The sequence below is a fragment of the Bombina bombina genome, chromosome 1 (genome assembly GCF_027579735.1).
Source record: "Bombina bombina isolate aBomBom1 chromosome 1, aBomBom1.pri, whole genome shotgun sequence".
Classification (NCBI taxonomy): Eukaryota; Metazoa; Chordata; class Amphibia; order Anura; family Bombinatoridae; genus Bombina; species Bombina bombina.
In genome coordinates this window covers 641,065,891-641,089,537 of record NC_069499.1, presented here as the reverse complement: position 1 = coordinate 641,089,537, position 23,647 = coordinate 641,065,891, and the positions used below count along the sequence as shown (strand labels likewise).

General features: G+C 41.4%; 1 protein-coding gene across 1 annotated transcript in view; it reads left to right on the top strand.

Annotated features, from left to right (window-relative positions):
* The window catches only part of MED12 (mediator complex subunit 12), a 588,898-nt gene that overhangs the window by 111,553 nt on the left and 453,698 nt on the right, over positions 1–23,647 (top strand). The window contains exons 24-26 of the mRNA XM_053699086.1: positions 21,887–21,988; positions 22,162–22,275; positions 22,351–22,514. Of these exons, the coding sequence (XP_053555061.1) occupies positions 21,887–21,988; positions 22,162–22,275; positions 22,351–22,514 (380 nt within the window). The remainder of the gene's footprint in view (positions 1–21,886; positions 21,989–22,161; positions 22,276–22,350; positions 22,515–23,647) is intronic.

The window sequence follows — 23,647 nt, the reverse complement described above, 5'->3', positions numbered from 1 at the left end:
GTTTGGCCCTGACTTGAAAGAGATTATCTCTGATATCACTGGGGGTAAGGGCCACGCCCTTCCTCAGGATAGGTCTTTCAAGGCCAAAAATAAACCTAATTTTCGTCCCTTTCGTAGAAACGGACCCAGCCCCAAGTGCTACGTCCTCTAAGCAAGAGGGTAATACTTCTCAAGCCAAGCCAGCCTGGAGACCAATGCAAGGCTGGAACAAGGGAAAGCAGGCCAAGAAACCTGCCACTGCTACCAAGACAGCATGAAATGTTGGCCCCCAATCCGGGACCGGATCTGGTGGGGGGCAGACTCTCTCTCTTCGCTCAGGCTTGGGCGAGAGATGTTCTGGATCCTTGGGCACTAGAAATAGTCTCCCAAGGTTATCTTCTGGAATTCAAGGGGCTTCCCCCAAGGGGGAGGTTCCACAGGTCTCAATTGTCTTCAGACCACATAAAGAGACAGGCATTCTTACATTGTGTAGAAGACCTGTTAAAAATGGGAGTGATTCATCCTGTTCCATTAGGAGAACAAGGGATGGGGTTCTACTCCAATCTGTTCGTAGTTCCCAAAAAAGAGGGAACGTTCAGACCAATCTTAGATCTCAAGATCCTAAACAAGTTTCTCAAGGTTCCATCGTTCAAAATGGAAACTATTCGAACAATTCTTCCTTCCATCCAGGAAGGTCAATTCATGACCACGGTGGACTTAAAGGATGCGTATCTACATATTCCTATCCACAAGGAACATCATCGGTTCCTAAGGTTCGCATTCCTGGACAAGCATTACCAGTTCGTGGCACTTCCTTTCGGATTAGCCACTGCTCCAAGGATTTTCACAAAGGTACTAGGGTCCCTTCTAGCGGTACTAAGACCAAGGGGCATTGCAGTAGTACCTTACTTGGACGACATTCTGATTCAAGCGTCGTCCCTTCCTCAAGCAAAGGCTCACACGGACATAGTCCTGGCCTTTCTCAGATCTCACGGATGGAAAGTGAACGTAGAAAAGAGTTCTCTATCTCCGTCAACAAGGGTTCCCTTCTTGGGAACAATAATAGACTCCTTAGAAATGAGGATTTTTCTGACAGAGGCCAGAAAAACAAAACTTCTAAACTCTTGTCAAACACTTCATTCCGTTCCTCTTCCTTCCATAGCGCAGTGCATGGAAGTAATAGGTTTGATGGTAGCGGCAATGGACATAGTTCCTTTTGCGTGCATTCATCTAAGACCATTACAACTGTGCATGCTCAGTCAGTGGAATGGGGACTATACAGACTTGTCTCCGACGATTCAAGTAAATCAGAGGACCAGAGACTCACTCCGTTGGTGGCTGTCCCTGGACAACCTGTCACAAGGGATGACCTTCCGCAGACCAGAGTGGGTCATTGTCACGACCGACGCCAGTCTGATGGGCTGGGGCGCGGTCTGGGGACCCCTGAAAGCTCAGGGTCTTTGGTCTCGGGAAGAATTTCTTCTACCGATAAATATTCTGGAACTGAGAGCGATATTCAATGCTCTCAAGGCTTGGCCTCAGCTAGCAAAGGCCAAGTTCATACGGTTTCAATCAGACAACATGACGACTGTTGCGTACATCAACCATCAGGGGGGAACAAGGAGTTCCCTGGCGATGGAAGAAGTGACCAAAATCATTCAATGGGCGGAGACTCACTCCTGCCACCTGTCTGCAATCCACATTCCAGGAGTGGAAAATTGGGAAGCGGATTTTCTGAGTCGTCAGACATTACATCCGGGGGAGTGGGAACTCCATCCGGAAATCTTTGCCCAAATTACTCAATTGTGGGGCATTCCAGACATGGATCTGATGGCCTCTCGTCAGAACTTCAAGGTTCCTTGCTACGGGTCCAGATCCAGGGATCCCAAGGCGACTCTAGTAGATGCACTAGTAGCACCTTGGACCTTCAAACTAGCTTATGCATTCCCGCCGTTTCCTCTCATCCCCAGGCTGGTAGCCAGGATCAATCAGGAGAGGGCGTCGGTGATCTTGATAGCTCCTGAGTGGCCACGCAGGACTTGGTATGCAGATCTGGTGAATATGTCATCGGCTCCACCATGGAAGCTACCTTTGAGACGAGACCTTCTTGTTCAAGGTCCGTTCGAACATCCGAATCTGGTCTCACTCCAGCTGACTGCTTGGAGATTGAACGCTTGATTTTATCAAAACGAGGGTTCTCAGATTCTGTTATTGATACTCTTGTTCAGGCCAGAAAGCCTGTAACTAGAAAAATTTACCACAAAATATGGAAAAAATATATCTGTTGGTGTGAATCTAAAGGATTCCCTTGGAACAAGGTAAAGATTCCTAAGATTCTATCCTTTCTTCAAGAAGGATTGGAGAAAGGATTATCTGCAAGTTCCTTGAAGGGACAGATTTCTGCCTTGTCTGTGTTACTTCACAAAAAGCTGGCAGCTGTGCCAGATGTTCAAGCCTTTGTTCAGGCTCTGGTTAGAATCAAGCCTGTTTACAAACCTTTGACTCCTCCTTGGAGTCTCAACTTAGTTCTTTCAGTTCTTCAGGGGGTTCCGTTTGAACCCTTACATTCCGTTGATATTAAGTTATTATCTTGGAAAGTTTTGTTTTTGGTTGCAATTTCTTCTGCTAGAAGAGTTTCAGAATTATCTGCTCTGCAGTGTTCTCCTCCTTATCTGGTTTTCCATGCAGATAAGGTGGTTTTACGTACTAAACCTGGTTTTCTTCCGAAAGTTGTTTCTAACAAAAACATTAACCAGGAGATAGTCGTGCCTTCTTTGTGTCCGAATCCAGCTTCAAAGAAGGAACGTTTGTTGCACAATTTGGATGTTGTTCGCGCTCTAAAATTCTATTTAGATGCTACAAAGGATTTTAGACAAACATCTTCCTTGTTTGTTGTTTATTCTGGTAAAAGGAGAGGTCAAAAAGCAACTTCTACCTCTCTCTCTTTTTGGATTAAAAGCATCATCAGATTGGCTTATGAGACTGCCGGACGGCAGCCTCCTGAAAGAATCACAGCTCATTCCACTAGGGCTGTGGCTTCCACATGGGCCTTCAAGAACGAGGCTTCTGTTGATCAGATATGTAGGGCAGCGACTTGGTCTTCACTGCACACTTTTACCAAATTTTACAAGTTTGATACTTTTGCTTCTTCTGAGGCTATTTTTGGGAGAAAGGTTTTGCAAGCCGTGGTGCCTTCCATTTAGGTGACCTGATTTGCTCCCTCCCTTCATCCGTGTCCTAAAGCTTTGGTATTGGTTCCCACAAGTAAGGATGACGCCGTGGACCGGACACACCTATGTTGGAGAAAACAGAATTTATGTTTACCTGATAAATTACTTTCTCCAACGGTGTGTCCGGTCCACGGCCCGCCCTGGTTTTTTAATCAGGTCTGATAATTTATTTTCTTTAACTACAGTCACCACGGTATCATATGGTTTCTCCTATGCAAATATTCCTCCTTTACGTTGGTCGAATGACTGGGGTAGGCGGAGCCTAGGAGGGATCATGTGACCAGCTTTGCTGGGCTCTTTGCCATTTCCTGTTGGGGAAGAGAATATCCCACAAGTAAGGATGACGCCGTGGACCGGACACACCGTTGGAGAAAGTAATTTATCAGGTAAACATAAATTCTGTTTTTAAAACGTTTGCTGGCATGTTTAATCGTTTTTTACATATGTTTGGTGATAAAACTTATTGGGGCCTAGTTTTTTCCACATGGCTGGCTTGAATTTTGCCTAGAAACGGTTCCCTGAGGCTTCCCACTGTTGAAATATGAGTGGGAGGGGCCTATTTTGGCATTTTTTTGCACAGCAAAAATTACAGACACAGACATCCAGCTTCTTCCTGCATGTTCCAGGACTTCTCTGAAGGGCTCAAAAGGCTTCAAAAGTCGTATTGAGGGAGGTTAAAAGCCACAGTAGAGCTGTGGCAGTTGTTGTGACTGTTTAAAAAACGTTTTTGTCATTTGTTATTCCGTTTTTGGTATTAAGGGGTTAATCATCCATTTGCAAGTGGGTGCAATGCTCTGCTAACTTGTTACATACTCTGTAAAAATTTCGTTAGTGTAACTGCATTTTTTCACTGTTATTTCAAAATTTGGGAAAATTTGTGTTTCTTAAAGGCGCAGTAACGTTTTTTATATTGCTTGTAAACTTGTTTTAAATTGTTTTCCAAGCTTGCTAGTCTCATTGCTAGTCTGTTTAAACATGTCTGACACAGAGGAACCTACTTGTTCATTATGTTTGAAAGCCATGGTGGAGCCCCATAGGAGAATGTGTACTAAATGTATTGATTTCACCTTAAACAGTAAAGATCAGTCTTTATCTATAAAAGAATTATCACCAGAGGGTTCTGTCGAGGGGGAAGTTATGCCGACTAACTCTCCCCACTTGTCAGACCCTTCGCCTCCCGCTCAGGGGACGCACGCTAATATGGCGCCAATTACATCAGGGACGCCCATAGCGATTACCTTGCAGGACATGGCTGCAATCATGAATAATACCCTGTCAGAGGTATTATCTAGATTGCCTGAATTAAGAGGCAAGCGCGATAGCTCTGGGGTTAGGAGAGATACAGAGCGCGCAAATGCTGTTAGAGCCATGTCTGATACTGCGTCACAGTATGCAGAACATGAGGACGGAGAGCTTCAGTCTGTGGGTGACATCTCTGACTCGGGGAAACCTGATTCAGAGATTTCTAATTTTAAATTTAAGCTCGAGAACCTCCGTGTATTGCTTGGGGAGGTATTAGCTGCTCTGAATGACTGTAACACAGTTGCAATTCCAGAGAAATTGTGTAGGCTGGATAGATACTATGCGGTGCCGGTGTGTACTGACGTTTTTCCTATACCTAAAAGGCTTACAGAAATTATTGGCAAGGAGTGGGATAGACCCGGTGTGCCCTTTTCCCCACCTCCTATATTTAGAAAAATGTTTCCAATAGACGCCACTACACGGGACTTATGGCAGACGGTCCCTAAGGTGGAGGGAGCAGTTTCTACTTTAGCAAAGCGTACCACTATCCCGGTTGAGGACAGTTGTGCTTTTTCAGATCCAATGGATAAAAAATTGGAGGGTTACCTTAAGAAAATGTTTATTCAACAAGGTTTTATTTTACAGCCCCTTGCATGCATTGCGCCTGTCACTGCTGCAGCGGCATTCTGGTTTGAGGCCCTGGAAGAGACCATCCAGACAGCTCCATTGAATGAAATTATTGACAAGCGTAGAACGCTTAAGCTAGCTAACTCATTTGTTTCTGATGCCATTGTTCATTTGACTAAACTAACGGCTAAGAATTCCGGATTCGCCATCCAGGCACGTAGGGCGCTATGGCTTAAATCCTGGTCAGCTGACGTGACTTCAAAGTCTAAATTACTCAACATTCCTTTCCAGGGGCAGACCTTATTCGGGCCTGGCTTGAAGGAAATTATTGCTGACATTACTGGAGGCAAGGGTCATACCCTTCCTCAGGACAGGGCCAAATCAAAGGCCAAACAGTCTAGTTTTTCGTGCCTTTCGAAATTTCAAGGCAGGAGCAGCATCAACTTCCTCCGCTTCAAAACAAGAGGGAACTGTTGCTCATTCCAGACAGGCCTGGAAACCTAACCAGTCCTGGAACAAGGGCAAGCAGGCCAGGAAGCCTGCTGCTGCCCCCAAGACAGCATGAAGGAACGCCCCCCTATCCGGAAACGGATCTAGTGGGGGGCAGACTTTCTCTCTTCGCCCAGGCGTGGGCAAGAGATGTTCATGATCCCTGGGCGTTGGAGATCATATCTCAGGGATATCTTCTGGACTTCAAAGCTTCTCCTCCACAAGGGAGATTTCATCTTTCAAGGTTATCCTCAAACCAGATAAAGAAAGAGGCATTCCTAAGCTGTGTGCAAGACCTCCTAGTAATGGGAGTGATCCATCCAGTTCCGCGGACGGAACAAGGACAGGGATTTGATTCAAATCTGTTTGTGGTTCCCAAGAAAGAGGGAACCTTCAGACCAATCTTGGATCTAAAGATCTTAAACAAATTCCTCAGAGTTCCATCATTCAAAATGGAAAGTATTCGGACCATCTTACCTATGATCCAAGAGGGTCAGTACATGACCACAGTGGACTTAAAGGATGCCTACCTTCACATACCGATTCACAAAGATCATCATCGGTTCCTAAGGTTTGCCTTTCTAGACAGGCATTACCAATTTGTATCTCTTCCCTTCGGGTTGGCCACTGCCCCGAGAATTTTTACAAAGGTTCTGGGCTCACTTCTGGCGGTACTAAGACCGCGAGGCATAGCGGTGGCTCCGTATCTAGACGACATCCTGATACAGGCGTCAAGCTTTTAAATTGCCAAGTCTCATACAGAGATAGTTCTGGCATTTCTGAGGTCGCATGGGTGGAAAATGAACGTGGATAAGAGTTCTCTATCACCACTCACAAGAGTCTCCTTCCTAGGGACTCTTATAGATTCTGTAGAGATGAAAATTTACCGGACAGAGTCCAGGTTATCAAAACTTCTAAATGCATGCCGTGCCCTTCATTCCATTACACGCCTGTCAGTGGCTCAGTGCATGGAAGTAATCGGCTTAATGGTAGCGGCAATGGACATAGTGCCATTTGCGTGCCTGCATCTCAGACCGCTGCAATTATGCATGCTAAGTCAGTGGAATGGGGATTACTCAGATTTGTCCCCTCTACTAAATCTGGATCAAGAGACCAGAGATTCTCTTCTCTGGTGGCTTTCTCGGGTCCATCTGTCCCAAGGGTATGACCTTTCGCAGGCCAGATTGGACGATTGTAACAACAGATGCCAGCCTTCTAGGTTGGGGCGCAGTCTGGAACTCCCTGAAGGCTCAGGGATCGTGGACTCAGGAGGAGAAACTCCTCCCAATAAATATTCTGGAGTTAAGAGCAATATTCAATGCTCTTCTAGCTTGGCCTCAGTTAGCAACACTGTGAGGTTCATCAGATTTCAGTCGGACAACATCACGACTGTGGCTTACATCAACCATCAAGGGGGAACCAGGAGTTCCCTAGCGATGTTAAAAGTCTCAAAGATAATTCGCTGGGTAGAGTCTCACTCTTGCCACCTGTCAGCGATCCACATCCCAGGCGTAGAGAACTGGGAGGCGGATTTTCTAAGTCGTCAGACTTTTCATCCGGGGGAGTGGGAACTCCATCCGGAGGTGTTTGCTCAACTGGTCCATCTTTGGGGCAAACCAGAACTGGATCTCATGGCGTCTCGCCAGAACGTCATGCTTCCTTGTTACGGATTCAGGTCCAGGGACCCGGGAGCAACGCTGATAGATGCTCTAGCAGCTCCTTGGTTCTTCAACCTGGCCTATGTGTTTCCACCGTTTCCTCTGCTCCCTTGACTGATTGCCAAAATCAAACAGGAGAGAGCATCAGTGATTCTGATAGCGCCTGCGTGGCCACGCAGGACCTGGTATGCAGACCTAGTGGACATGTCATCTCTTCCACCATGGACTCTGCCTCTGAGGCAGGACCTTCTAATACAAGGTCCTTTCAATCATCCAAATCTAATTTCTCTGAGACTGACTGCATGGAGATTGAACGCTTGATTCTATCAAGGCGTGGCTTCTCCGAGTCAGTCATTGATACCTTAATACAGGCTCGGAAGCCTGTCACCAGGAAAATCTACCATAAGATATAGCGTAAATATCTTTATTGGTGTGAATCCAAGAGTTACTCATGGAGTAAGGTTAGGATTCCTAGGATATTGTCCTTTCTCCAAGATGGTTTGAACAAAGGCTTATCAGCTAGTTCTTTAAAAGGACAGATCTCTGCTCTGTCTATTCTTTTGCAGAAGCGTCTGGCAGAAGTTCCAGACGTCCAGGCATTTTGTCAGGCTTTGGTTAGGATTAAGCCTGTGTTTAAACCTGTTGCTCCCCCATGGAGCTTAAACTTGGTTCTTAAAGTTCTTCAGGGAGTTCCGTTTGAACCCCTTCATTCCATTGATATTAAACTTTTATCTTGGAAAGTTCTGTTTTTGATGGCTATTTCCTCGGCTCGAAGAGTCTCTGAGTTATCTGCCTTACATTGTGATTCTCCTTATCTGATTTTTCATTCAGACAAGGTAGTTCTGCGTACCAAACCTGGGTTTTTACCTAAGGTGGTTTCTAACAGGAATATCAATCAAGAGATTGTTGTTCCATCATTGTGTCCTAATCCTTCTTCAAAGAAGGAACGTCTTTTGCATTATCTGGACGTAGTCCGTGCCTTGAAGTTTTACTTACAGGCTACTAAAGATTTTCGTCAAACATTGCCCTGTTTGTCGTTTACTCTGGACAGAGGAGAGGTCAAAAAGCTTCGGCAACCTCTCTCTCCTTTTGGCTTCGGAGCATAATACGTTTAGCCTATGAGACTGCTGGACAGCAGCCCCCTGAAAGGATTACAGCTCATTCTACTAGAGCTGTGGCTTCCACCTGGGCCTTTAAAAATGAGGCCTCTGTTGAACAGATTTGCAAGGCTGCGACTTGGTCTTCGCTTCACACCTTTTCAAAATTTTACAAATTTGACACTTTTGCTTCTTCGGAGGCTATTTTTGGGAGAAAGGTACTTCAGGCAGTGGTTCCTTCCGTTTAAGTTCCTACCTTGTCCCTCCCATCATCCGTGTACTTTAGCTTTGGTATTGGTATCCCACAAGTAATGGATGATCCGTGGACTGGATACACTTAACAAGAGAAAACATAATTTATGCTTACCTTATAAATTTATTTCTCTTGTAGTGTATCCAGTCCACGGCCCGCCCTGTCCTTTTAAGGCAGGTCTAAATTTTAATTAAACTACAGTCACCACTGCACCCTATGGTTTCTCCTTTCTCGTCTTGTTTCGGTCGAATGATTGGATATGGCAGTGAGGGGAGGAGCTATATAGCAGCTCTGCTGTGGGTGATCCTCTTGCAACTTCCTGTTGGGAAGGAGAATATCCCACAAGTAATGGATGATCTGTGGACTGGATACACTACAAGAGAAATAAATTTATCAGGTAAGCATAAATTATGTTTTGTGCAGTGTCCATTACTTCCTGTCACACACAGCCCTACAAGGAGGCTGGGTTCTCTACAGGAAGGCTTATCTAGCGTGATGTCATAAAACTTCTAGAATAACTTGAGCTGGTTTACTATTAAGTGAATACTAGATAAGCAGGGAGTCCAACATGTCAGCTCTCATCTCCCTGAGGACAGTGGCAGCACTGAGAATTTCTAATTCTTTTGTAAGAAAAAAAGTAGGTTGTTTACTGGTGTTTACTTTTATTTAGCATATTTGTGTTAACTAAAGGAGCATTCTTTCATACCCCTTTAAGGTTCATCTGTGCCGTAAGCATTGAAAAATGTTATTAGCTAATTGGCTTAAAGGGACAGTAAAGTCCAAAAAAACTTTCATGATTTATATAGGGAATGTAATTTTAAACAACTTTCCAATTTACTTTTAGCACCAATTTCGCTTTGTTCCTTTGGTATTCTTAGTTGAAAGCTAAACCTAGGAGATTAATATGCTAATTTCTTAGACCTTGAAGACTGCCTCTAATTGGAATGAATTTTGACCACTAGAGGGCATTAGTTCATGTGTTTCATATAGATAACATTGAGCTCATGCATGTGAAGTTACCCTGGAGTGAGCACTGATTGGCTAAAATGCAAGTCTGTCAAAAGAACTGAAATAAGGGGTCATTTTGCAGAGGCTTAGATACAAGGTAATTACAGAGGTAAAAAGTGTATTAATATAACTGTTGGTTATGCAAAACTGGGGAATGGGTAATAAAGGGATTATCTATCTTTTTAAACAACAAAAATTCTGGTGTTGACTGTCCCTTTTAATATTGGCTTCATTTGTAGCTGGGCGGTCAGTAAAATCAGGCAGGTGGTGCAGCCATTAGTAAGGACCTGGACAGAATATTGGTTTTGACTAATTGAATTCACTTTCACTAGCCCCCCAGTCTGCCCTGATGGCTGCAGCTTTTTTATTATTATTATAATGCTACTACGCATGAACAGAATGTTTCCTAATAGGCATGTAACTATGCGGCGGCTCATAGACTTCAGCTATATTTGGAGCTGGATTTATGCTTGTGAAAGATCACAACACTAAGATCTGTATTTGCACAGATCTTAGTGTGGTGATTTTTAACAAGAATAAATCCGGCTCAGAAGATAGCCAAAGTCCACGAGCCGCGGCCTTCTTCTGCACCTAACGAATCTGCCATGCCTATTTTCTAAGCTCTTCAGAGGACAGTGAAACTGCAACACTACCGCCTTCAAATAAGCGAAAAAGGTCAAATTTTACATTCTACTAGTAATATAAGTACTGACCTACAAAATATTGAAGTATCTTCGAAGGATGAGGATTCCTCTTAATAGTGAGGCTCCCTCATCGGATGTAAAACCTGATAATTCCTCCTTTTTATTTCAAATGTAACATATTTGTTCTCTTTTGAAGGAAGTCTTATTCACTTTAGGGAATGAATAATCTAAACCTTCTAATGATAAACCCTGTAATCGTTTGAAGTCAGAATATACAACTGTTGTCAATCTCCCTGAGATTTTCCCCGTACTTGATGCTGTCTCTGATATGAATGCTAAAAAATGGTCTAAACCAGGTGTCTCTCTTAACCCTTGAAGGTTTTAAAAAAACAAAAAATCCTTGACCTGCTGCTAACAGAGTTATAGGAAATGGTTCCCAAAGTTGATTGGGCCATTTCCACTCTGGCTAAACTCACTACTATTCCTCTAGAAGACAGTAGTTGTTTTGAAGGGACATAAAACAAGTTGGGATAGAGACAAAATATATGTAGTTTAATTAGTTTACCTGCAAATTTATACTGCAGTGCCTCGCCATTAACACTTATTTTTAAGTGTCTGAATTGTACAGCTCTAACTCCCCCCCCACGCACTTCCTTTTACGGCTGTATCTATCTCCACATTTGCTTTGGTAGAATGCAAGGCTTTAACACTCATTATCTGCTGAAGCATTCCTAGAAGCAAATAAGCTGATGTGAACTAAGTTAAAATACAATGCCTGTGTGGATCAGTCTTCTCCAGAGAGCACAGCTATGCAAGTAATTTTGATTATTTTTGAAAATTATTTTAAAATACTTGCCAGCAATTTTTAAAAAAATTTTTTATGCAAACTATTTTTACTTAATTATTCCTTTTAGGATATGCACAGATCTCAACATGTTTTATGGCACTTTAAAGATCCTTTAGATAGAAAACTTGAATCTTATCTAAGAAGGGCATATTTACATACTGGCTAGATGCTTAGACCAGCTATATCTATTGCTGACGTGGCTGCTGCTTCTACTTTCTGTTTATTCAGTTTAGCTCAGCAGTTTTCCTCTGACTCTGAATGTGCTAATCTCCTTAAATTTACTTCAATATGCAAATCATTTTATTTGCGATGCAGTATTTGATATCATAAAAATTAACATCAAAGATATGTCTTTAGCTATCCTTACCAGAAGAGCTTTATGGCTTAAATCGTGGAATGTTGATATGGTACCTATAACTAGATTACTATCTATTTCTTTCCAAGGAAAGAAATTGTTTGGATTTCAATTGGATTCTATGATTTCTACGGTTACTAGAGGTAAGGGAGTTTTTCTTCCCCAGGACATAAAGTCAAAAGGGAAATTTAAAGATAGTCTACAATAGAATGTTTGTTTTAAAAGATAGATAATCCCTTTATTACCCATTCCCCAGTTTTGCATAACCAAAAATGTTATATTAATATACTTTTTACCTCTGTGATTACCTTGTATCTAAGCATCTTTTGACAGCCCCCTCTCACATGACTATTGACTTGCAGTTAGTTCTGTGTTGTGCTAAATTTTAAATAACTTCTTGGGCGTGAACACATTGTCAATAGAGCCTTTGAAACAGGCAGACATTTAGAGGTTTAAATGTTATAAAGTGTATTAATATAACAATGTTGGTTGTGGCCATCTCTTCAGCTAGAAGAGTTTCTGAATTATCTGCTCTCTTGTGAGTCTCCTTATCTGATTTTTCCATCAGGATAAGGCTATTTTGCAGGCACTATTTTTTACAAAAAGTTAACTCTCACAACATTAATAGGGACATTATCATTCCTTCCTTCTGTCCTAATCCAAAAAATGCTACTAAAAAATCTTTACATTCTTTGGATGTTGTTGGAGCATTGAATTGTGATGTTATTAGAGCATTGCAATATGTTGATGCTACTAAGGATTTCAGACAGACTTCTAGCCTGTTTGTTCTTTTTTTCTGGCCCTAAGAAAGGCCTGAAGGCCTCTGCTATTTCTTTAGCCTCTTGGTTAAAACATGTGATTCACAAAGCTTCTTTGGTGGTCAGCCTCCGCCTCAAAGAATTACAGCTCATTCTAAAAGATTGGTTGCCGCATCTTAGGCTTTCAAGAATGAGGCTTCAGTTGATCAAAATTGCAAAGCAGTCACTTGGTCTTCTCTACATACCTTTTACAAAATGTTACCATTTTGATGTTTTTCCCTCGTCAGAAGCAGCTTTTGGTAGAAAGGTCCTTCAGCCAGTTGTCTCAGTTTTGATAATTGTTCCTCTATAGTGAGTTAATGTGATGAGACATTATTTTGGGTTATGGGTTTAATTTCTTAGCCAAATTTTTTTATTTTATCCCTCCTTTTTCCCTGTACTTGTAGACTTCCACATCTTGGGTATTTATATCCCATACGTAACAGCTAGCGGACTCTCGCCACCTATATGAAAGAAAAAATAATTTGTTAGAACTTACCTGATAAATTAAATTATTTCATGGTGGTGAGAGTGAGGTTTTTTTTTTTTTTTTTTTTTTTTTTTTTTATAGACTTTTGAGGTTTGGGAAACTTTGCCTCCACCTTGTAGGAATGTATATCCCATACGTAACGGCTAGTGGACTCTCGCCACCATGAAAGAAATTAATTTGTCATGTAAGATTTACATAAATTATGATTTTGACTTGTGTCCATCTAAAGGGACTGTAAACATCTTGTAATGGCAAGATTTCTCTGTAGCCTTGCAATAAATTAGCATAGTTGGTGAGATTGAAAATAATTGGAGAGATTGAAAATAATTGGAATGCATTTGCACATTGCTTTCTGCTATTGCTTGTCAGTAGTCAAACTCCACCCATAATTTACATTCTTTGCAGGAGCCAATCCAAATTTGTTACTGGAGTAGATAAAAGATCATTGTTTTGCAATTCCTTATCTGATCATCTCTGTTGACGTTTTTAGGGACAGGCTTGTCTAGCCCGCATTATGGTCTACTGATTAGCAGAATTGGAAAAACTCTTAATTTTCTGACTTAAATTACAGAAAAATGGGGCAGAATTAGGTGGAGCTTTCATGGAGCTAACCATAGACTAAAACCACTTTTAGATGCTGCACCAAACTTTATTCTCTTTAGTACACTGTTTTTCAAACCTGTTCTCAGGCTTTCCTAACAGACCACATTTTGAGGATATCTGAACTAATCAGCTGATTAATAAACATGGTTATTTTACCTGCTCTTATCCAAGCTAATCCTGAAAACAGGTTTGAAAACCAGTGCTTTAGTGAGAGGATAAACTTGGCTTACCTCTGCTGTACACTGCTGATGCTGCGTTTGCTTCCAGAAGACTCACTGATTGATTACATAGGTTGCAGACTTGGCCATGGAGCAGGTGCTCTGCATATCTGGTTACCATGAGGGCCTTGTGTGCATCTTGCTATGAGAAAGCTCAGGCTTCCCTTTTGCTGCCTTTCTGAAATGGAAACTTTCCTGGATCTTTGTCTCTGAAATCTTATTTTATTTTTTATATTTCGGACATCTTGAGATGGTGTTACCATGTTGCTTCTTTATGCTGATAGATCTCTCCACTATTTGTCCATCCTTTTTAAACAACTTTCCAAATTACTTGTATATTAAATCTACTTCGTTCTCTTGATATTCTTTATTGAAGGAGTTGCAAAGTAAGCAAGCCCTTAATGTGAGATAGCTAAAATCATTGAGTGAACCAGTGACGAGGCATATATGTGGAGTCACCTGTCTGTAACTCGCTCTAAGTAGTGCATTGCTGCTTCTGATCCTATTTAGGTATGCTTTCCAATAAAGGATAGCAAAAGAACAACACAAATTAGATAATAGAAGTAAATCGTAAAGTGGTTTAAAATCGAAATGCTCTATTTGAATCATGAAATAAATATTTTGGGTTTAATTTTCCTTTTAAATTGTGAACTCTGCATCTTATTTATTTTAACATTTTAACTTCAACTTCTTCAAATTAACTTGGATGGCTAGATTGTAATTCAATGCAAGGCTAATTATTATAAATCCAAATATATGTCTACCTTTTGAGTGAATAGTGTTTAAAGTTTATATAATTTAGCTCTGAAAATTGTGTATTTCTTCTGTTATGTGTGATCAGTCCACGGGTCATCATTACTTCTGGGATATTATCTGCTCCCCTACAGGAAGTGCAAGAGGATTCACCCAGCAGAGTTGCTATATAGCTCCTCCCCTCTACGTCACCTCCAGTCATTCTCTTGCACCCAAAGACTAGATAGGAGGTGTGAGAGGACTATGGTGATTATACTTAGTTTTTAGAACTTCAATCAAAAGTTTGTTATTTTACAATAGCACCGGAGCGTGTTATTACCTCTCTGGCAGAGTTTGAAGAAGAATCTACCAGAGTTTTTCTTATGATTTTAACCGGAGTAGTTAAGATCATATTGCTGTTTCTCGGCCATCTGAGGGAGGTAAAAACTTCAGATCAGGGGACAGCGGGCAGTTGAATCTGCATTGAGGTATGTCGCAGTTTTTATTTTCTGAATGGAATTGATGAAAAAATCCTGCCATACCGTTATAATGAACATGTATGTATACTCGACACTTTAGTATTCTGGGGATGGTATTTCACCGGAATTACTCTGTAAAAGTACATTAAACCTTTTATTAGGTATTTTTCATGTTAAACGTTTTTGCTGGAATGTAGAATCGTTTGCATTAATGAGGTACTGAGTGAATAAGTATTTGGGCATTATTTTTCCACTTGGCAGTTTGCTTGTGTTAATTATGACAGTTTCGTTTCTCTCTCACTGCTGTGTGTGAGAGGGAGGGGCCGTTTTTGGCGCTCTTTGCTACGCATCAAAAATTTCCAGTCAGTTTTTCTGCATGATCCGGTTCATCTCTAACAGAACTCAGGGGTCTTCAAACTTCTTTGAAGGGAGGTAGATTCTCTCAGCAGAGCTGTGAGACTTATATAGTGACTGTGATTTAAAACGTTGCTCTGTAATTTTTATGTTTAAAATTTAATTGGTGTTATTTTACTAATGGGAACAAACCTTTGCTAAAAAGTCGTGTTGTTTGTTAAGAGTGATGCTATAACTGTTTTTCAGTTCATTATTTCAACTGTCATTTAATCGTTTAGTGCTTCTTGAGGCACAGTACGTTTTTATTAAATAAAATTGTAACCGAGTTGCATGTTTATTGCTAGTGTGTTAAACATGTCTGATTCAGAGGAAGATACCTGTGTCATTTGTTCCAATGCCAAGGTGGAGCCCAATAGAAATTTATGTACTAACTGTATTGATGCTACCTTAAATAAAAGCCAATCTGTACAAATTGAACAAATTTCACCAACCAGCGAGGGGAGAGTTATGCCGACTAACTCGCCTCACGTGTCAGTACCTGCATCTCCCGCCCGGGAGGTGCGTGATATTATGGCGCCTAGTACATCTGGGCAGCCATTACAGATAACATTACAAGATATGGCTACTGTTATGACTGAAGTTTTGGCTAAATTACCAGAACTAAGAGGCAAGCGTGATCACTCTGGGGTGAGAACAGAGTGCGCTGATAATTCTAGGGCCATGTCTGATACTGCGTCACAGCTTGCAGAGCATGAGGACGGAGAGCTTCATTCTGTAGGTGACGGTTCTGATCCAAACAGATTGGATTCAGATATTTCAAATTTTAAATTTAAATTGGATAACCTCCGTGTATTGCTAGGGGAGGTCTTAGCAGCTCTCAACGATTGTAACGCTGTTGCAATACCAGAGAAAATGTGTAGGTTGGATAAATACTTTGCGGTACCGGCGAGTACTGACGTTTTTCCTATACCTAAGAGATTAACTGAAATTGTTACTAAGGAGTGGGATAGACCCGGTGTGCCGTTCTCACCCCCTCCAATATTTAGAAAGATGTTTCCAATAGACGCCACCACACGGGACTTATGGCAAACGGTCCCTAAGGTGGAGGGAGCAGTTTCTACTTTAGCTAAGCGTACCACTATCCCGGTGGAGGATAGCTGTGCTTTTTCAGATCCTATGGATAAAAAATTAGAGGGTTACCTTAAGAAAATGTTTATTCAACAAGGTTTTATATTACAACCCCTTGCATGCATCGCGCCGATCACGGCTGCGGCAGCATTTTGTATTGAGTCTCTGGAAGAGAACCTTAGTTCAGCTACGCTGGACGACATTACGGACAGGCTTAGAGTCCTTAAACTAGCTAATTCATTCATTTCGGAGGCCGTAGTACATTTAACCAAACTTACGGCTAAGAATTCAGGATTCGCCATTCAGGCACGCAGGGCGCTGTGGCTAAAATCCTGGTCGGCTGATGTAACTTCTAAGTCCAAATTACTTAATATACCTTTCAAGGGGCAAACTTTATTTGGGCCCGGTTTGAAAGAAATTATTGCTGACATTACAGGAGGTAAGGGCCACGCTCTACCTCAAGACAAAGCCAAAGCTAAGGCTAGACAGTCTAATTTTCGTCCCTTTCGGAATTTCAAAGCAGGAGCAGCGCCAACTTCCACTGCACCAAAACAGGGAGGAGCTGTTGCTCGTTACAGACAAGGCTGGAAGCCTAACCAGTCCTGGAACAAGGGCAAGCAGGCCAGTAAACCTGCTGCTGCCCCAAAGACAGCATGAACCGAGGGCCCCCGATCCGGGACCGGATCAAGTGGGGGGCAGACTCTCTCTCTTCGCCCAGGCTTGGGCAAGAGATGTCCAGGATCCCTGGGCGCTAGAGATCATATCTCAGGGATACCTTTTAGACTTCAAATTCTCTCCCCCAAGAGGGAGATTTCATCTGTCAAGGTTGTCAACAAACCAAATAAAGAAGGACGCGTTTCTACGCTGTGTACAAGATCTATTATTAATGGGAGTGATCCATCCGGTTCCGCGGTCGGAACAAGGACAAGGGTTTTACTCAAACCTGTTTGTGGTTCCCAAAAAAGAGGGAACTTTCAGGCCAATCTTGGATTTAAAGATCCTAAACAAATTCCTAAGAGTTCCATCGTTCAAAATGGAAACTATTCGGACAATCTTACCCATGATCCAAGAGGGTCAGTACATGACCACAGTGGATTTAAAGGATGCTTACCTTCACATACCGATTCACAAAGATCATTACCGGTATCTAAGGTTTGCCTTCTTAAACAGGCATTACCAGTTTGTAGCCCTTCCATTCGGATTGGCTACGGCTCCAATAATCTTTACAAAGGTTCTGGGTGCCCTTCTGGCGGTACTAAGACCGCGAGGAATTTCGGTAGCTCCGTACCTAGACGACATTCTGATACAAGCTTCAAGCTTTCAAACTGCCAAGTCTCATACAGAGTTAGTTCTGGCATTTCTAAGGTCGCATGGATGGAAAGTGAACGAAAAGAAGAGTTCTCTCTTTCCTCTCACAAGAGTTCCATTCTTGGGGACTCTTATAGATTCTGTAGAAATGAAGATTTATCTGACAGAAGACAGATTAACAAAGCTTCTAAATGCATGCCGTGTCCTTCATTCCATTCAACTCCCGTCAGTAGCTCAATGCATGGAGGTGATCGGCTTAATGGTAGCAACAATGGACATAGTTCCCTTTGCACGCCTACATCTCAGACCGCTGCAATTGTGCATGCTGAGTCAGTGGAATGGGGATTACTCAGATTTGTCCCCCACTCTGAATCTGGATCAAGAGACCAGAAACTCTCTTCTATGGTGGCTTTCTCGGCCACATCTGTCCAGGGGGATGCCGTTCAGCAGGCCGGACTGGACAATTGTAACAACAGACGCCAGCCTTCTAGGTTGGGGCGCTGTCTGGAATTCTCTGAAGGCTCAGGGACAATGGAGTCAGGAGGAAAGTCTCCTGCCAATAAACATTCTGGAATTGAGAGCAGTTCTCAATGCCCTTCTAGCTTGGCCCCAGTTAAACACTCGGGGGTTCATCAGGTTTCAGTCGGACAACATCACGACTGTAGCTTACATCAACCATCAAGGAGGGACAAGAAGCTCCCTAGCAATGATAGAAGTATCAAAGATAATTCGCTGGGCAGAGTCTCACTCTTGCCACCTGTCAGCAATCCACATCCTGGGAGTGGAGAACTGGGAGGCGGATTTCTTGAGTCGCCAGACTCTTCATCCGGGGGAGTGGGAACTTCATCCGGAGGTCTTTGCCCAAATACTTCAACGTTGGGGCAAACCAGAGATAGATCTCATGGCGTCTCGCCAGAACGCCAAACTTCCTCGCTACGGATCCAGATCCAGGGATCCGGGAGCGGTTCTGATAGATGCTTTGACAGCACCTTGGAACTTCAGGATGGCTTATGTGTTTCCACCCTTCCCACTGCTTCCTCGATTGATTGCCAAAATCAAACAGGAGAGAGCATCAGTGATTCTAATAGCGCCTGCATGGCCGCGCAGGACTTGGTATGCAGATCTAGTGGACATGTCATCCTGTCCGCCTTGGTCTCTACCTCTAAGACAGGACCTTCTGATTCAGGGTCCATTCAAACATCAAAGTCTAACTTCTCTGAAGCTGACTGCTTGGAAATTGAACGCTTGATTTTATCAAAACGTGGTTTTTCTGAGTCGGTTATTGATACCCTGATACAGGCTAGGAAGCCTGTTACCAGAAAGATTTACCATAAAATATGGCGTAAATACCTATACTGGTGTGAATCCAAAGATTACTCCTGGAGTAAGGTTAGGATTCCTAGGATATTGTCTTTTCTACAAGAAGGTTTAGAAAAGGGTTTATCGGCTAGCTCATTAAAGGGACAGATCTCAGCTCTGTCCATCTTGTTACACAGGCGTCTGTCAGAAAATTCAGACATTCAGGCCTTTTGTCAGGCTTTAACTAGGATCAAGCCTGTGTTTAAAACTGTTGCTCCGCCATGGAGTTTAAACTTAGTTCTTAACGTTTTACAGGGTGTTCCGTTTGAACCCCTTCATTCCATTGATATAAAATTGTTATCTTGGAAAGTTCTATTTTTAATGGCTATTTCCTCGGCTCGAAGAGTCTCTGAATTATCAGCCCTACATTGTGATTCTCCTTATCTGATCTTTCACTCAGACAAGGTAGTTCTGCGTACTAAACCTGGGTTCTTACCTAAGGTAGTCACTAACAGGAATATCAATCAAGAGATTGTTGTTCCATCCTTGTGTCCAAATCCTTCTTCAAAGAAGGAACGTCTTCTACACAATCTGGATGTAGTTTGTGCCCTCAAGTTCTACTTGCAGGCAACTAAAGATTTTCGCCAAACTTCTTCCCTGTTTGTCGTTTATGCTGGACAGAGGAGAGGTCAAAAAGCTTCTGCTACCTCTCTCTCTTTTTGGCTTCGTAGCATAATACGTTTAGCCTATGAGACTGCTGGACAGCAGCCTCCTGAAAGAATTACAGCTCATTCCACTAGAGCTGTGGCTTCCACTTGGGCCTTTAAGAATGAGGCCTCTGTTGAACAGATTTGCAAGGCTGCAACTTGGTCTTCGCTTCATACTTTTTCCAAATTTTACAAATTTGACACTTTTGCTTCTTCGGAGGCTATTTTTGGGAGAAAGGTTCTTCAGGCAGTGGTTCCTTCTGTTTAATGAGCCTGCCTATCCCTCCCGTCATCCGTGTACTTTTGCTTTGGTATTGGTATCCCAGAAGTAATGATGACCCGTGGACTGATCACACATAACAGAAGAAAACATAATTTATGCTTACCTGATAAATTCCTTTCTTCTGTTGTGTGATCAGTCCACGGCCCGCCCTGTTTTTTAAGGCAGGTACATATTTTTTAAATTATAATTCAGTCACCACTACACCCTTGGTTTCTCCTTTCTCGTTGGTCTTTGGTCGAATGACTGGAGGTGACGTAGAGGGGAGGAGCTATATAGCAACTCTGCTGGGTGAATCCTCTTGCACTTCCTGTAGGGGAGCAGATAATATCCCAGAAGTAATGATGACCCGTGGACTGATCACACAACAGAAGAAAGGAATTTATCAGGTAAGCATAAATTATGTTTTTCTAGTTCTCAGAGCCGGAAACGCACACTGCAGATGTTTTTATGTCTACCCTGCTACACATTTTTCCCTAATTGGCTTAAGCAGTAACAACTGCAAAATGAAACACTTTATGCTAACATAATGACCTTGTCTCACCACGTCTGCAGACTTTAAGGGACACTGTACACTAGATTTTTCTTTGCATAAATGTTTGGTAGATGGTCCATTTATACAGACCATCTGGGGGTGTTTTTGTAAAAATATATAGGTTTGCTTATTTTTAAATAACATTGTGCTGATTTTCAGACTCCTAATTAAGCCCCAACGTTTTAGATGTATACTGATGTCTACAGACTACTGCTTGTGTAATGGGTCTTTTCATATGAAGGGAATGGGGGGGGTGTCTGCTCCTCTGGCTCACTCAGCCCATTTCAGTGGGCATCCCAGCCTAACCTCATCAACCGTGCTAAATTGGGAGCTTCTAAGCATGTTTTTTAAAATGTTTTATTCTGGATTTTTATATCAGTATCTGCATATTCTTCTTTATAGTTGTGTCTATTACATGCAGTTATATGAAAATTTGTGTATACTGTATTGGATCTTCCATTTAAGGCAACTGATGGTTTAGCTATAAAAAAAAACAAGATGTTTACACTCTTATGTTACTTTATAGCAAAACAGATAAGTTGTTTACTTTCCCTTTGACCCCTAGAAACATATACCAGTGTGTAAATGTTTTATAGTTTTGTATTGGCACTATTTATTAAAATACCTCTTGCGGTAGTATCATACCTAGCTTAAAAAAATATATATACAGTCTTTATGTGTGTGTGCGGGTGTGCGCGGGTGTGTGTATGTATATATATATATATATATATATATATATATATATATATATATGTGTGTATATATTGTAATTTAGCTCTCAAAATTGTGCATTTTCCAATTCTCAGAGCCGTCGAGAGTGGAAGTTATACATGAAGTTGAATACATTACATCCAAGTTGATATTATTTGTGACTTAAAGTAAATGTAAATTTTAGATGATAAAGTGCCCGGTTTAAAAAATCAGATTATAGACAAGGGCACTTTAATTTATCAAAATTTACATTTCACTCGTGTTGTGAAAATACATACCTTTTAATCTTGACAGCCGCTGCATCTCTTCCCCTGCCCATCGCAAAGCCTCTTCCCGGGTCTAAAATGAGGAATCCGGCTTACTCCAATGATGGCATTGAATCAGACACTGATTCCCCCCGGGGGGAGCCGTTATTGAAGGATGACCGATCCGTCATTTCTGACGTAGGAAGAGGCTTGCGACAACCGGGGAATCGCTGGAGTGGCTGGCAAGATTAAAAGGTAAGTATTTTCACAACACGAGTGAAATGTAAATTTCGTTGAATTAAAGTGCCCCTGTTTTTGATCAGATTTTTAAAAACCGAGCACTTTATCACCTAAATTTACATTCACTTTAAGCATGCACCTCCGCTCTCAATTTAGGATTTTTGAAACACGTTGAAACTATTGTATTCCTTTTGTTTGGTCTTAAGATATTGTTCATCTATATGAATCTGCTTCTTATCAGTTCTAGTTTTGAGTTGGTTTGTTTGTCTAACCACAGTTTTGAAATACCTTTCTTTGTATTTAGTAATACAAATCAACTGTGTTCTCTTAGCTTGCAGTGAGCAGGACTCTGAAGCTGGCGCTCGACTAACATGCCGCATTTTACTGCATTTATTCAAGACCCCACAGCTGAACCCATGTGAACCAGATGGCAGTGAGTAACCTCCTGCAGTGTGTTTGTTGGGGAGGAGCTTTAAGGTTTAAAGAGAGGGTAAAAGGCGGCTGCTAAGTAGTAGTAACAAAAGATGGGCTTAGAATTTCAGCAAGTACTGAATAAGTGAGTTTAAGGCCTTATTTCCAATGCATAAATATTCCTGTTTCTTAAAGGTAAACCAGCAGTTGGCATCCGCTCATCTTGTGATCGCCATCTGTTAGCCGCTTCCCAGAATCGTATTGTTGATGGAGCCGTCTTTGCAGTGCTAAAGGCTGTGTTTGTGCTGGGTAAGTTGTGGTACTAGTGATCTCTTTTCCATTTCCCCGTAGGCCTTGTTTTCTTATCTTGCTCTCTTTCTGCAGGTGATGCAGAGTTGAAAGGTTCAGGTTTTTCTTTACCGGCGGGAACTGATGATATCACTGAGGAGGACTTGGCAAACAAGAAAGCAGGGGGTCGGGCTGTATCCATTGAAACCGCTAGTCTTGATGTTTATGCAAAATATGTTCTTCGCAGTATCTGTCAGCAGGTCAGTCCGTTTGACTGGGATATAAATTACTGGGAGTAAATAAGTTTTTTTTTAATTATTTGTGGATTTGACATATTGGTTTGTTTAAATACCAGTCTGTATTTGAGTTGTCTTACTATAGAGACCATAGTAAATTAATGTCTTTGTATCTGTTGAGACTGGTATTTGAGTTAATCCTAATTTTAGATTTTGTTCAGAATTAGTCCCATTATTCCCTTCAAGTAATGATTAAATAGTAACTTGTAAATCAGTGATAACTTTGAGTATTGTCCATTTCAGTCAGCCAGTAAGCAGTTAATTATTTATTTGTGTTTGTTTTAACTGACCAGTGAAGATGTGTGACCTATTTTTAAGTTATTGCCCGCAGAGGGTAATTTAGATTAATATTATTATTGGTTATTTGTAGTGCGCCAACAGATTCCGCAGCGCTAATTTATATCTATGATTATGGACAGTTATGTTGAAATCCATCAGCTCTATTGTAAATTATTATATGTCCATACTTTCTGTTAGGGGTGCACCGAAATTTAAATATACTTTATTTGGATATTTGGTAAAAAAACAAAAAACTGTTAAATATGATTCTGTTACATAGAACTAAATGAAGAATAATACAGTATATTGATATTTATAATTGTGTTAAGTAGGGATGCACCAAAATTTTGGTCGCAGAAACATTTTGGCCAAAAATTTTTCTTGGTAAAATTTTGTAGCATATTATTGTTTTAAGATATTTTTGTCCAATTTTAGTGTGTTACTTTCAATAAAAGTGTGGGCTTTTTTATTGGCTCTAAATATGCAAACAAAAAACTAAAAAAAAATAATTGGAAAAAATACATTTTCGGTATCCGTTTTGGATTTTCGGCCAAGTGCATCCTGGATTTTCAGATTGGGTTTCGGTCCTGAGTTTCCATTTCGGTGCATCACTACTTTCTGTTGATCTGTGCTTAACTTGCACATTTATCTATTTAAAAGGTGATTTTAGTTTAATTTAGATAAAAATGCTTTTACTTCTATAATACTAATTAATGAGAAACATTTCATAGAACGCATATTTTATTTGAAGACATAGGAATTAAGACTGTTAAGCTGAACTCACTGTCTGTCTATTACAATTTATGTACATTTTGAAA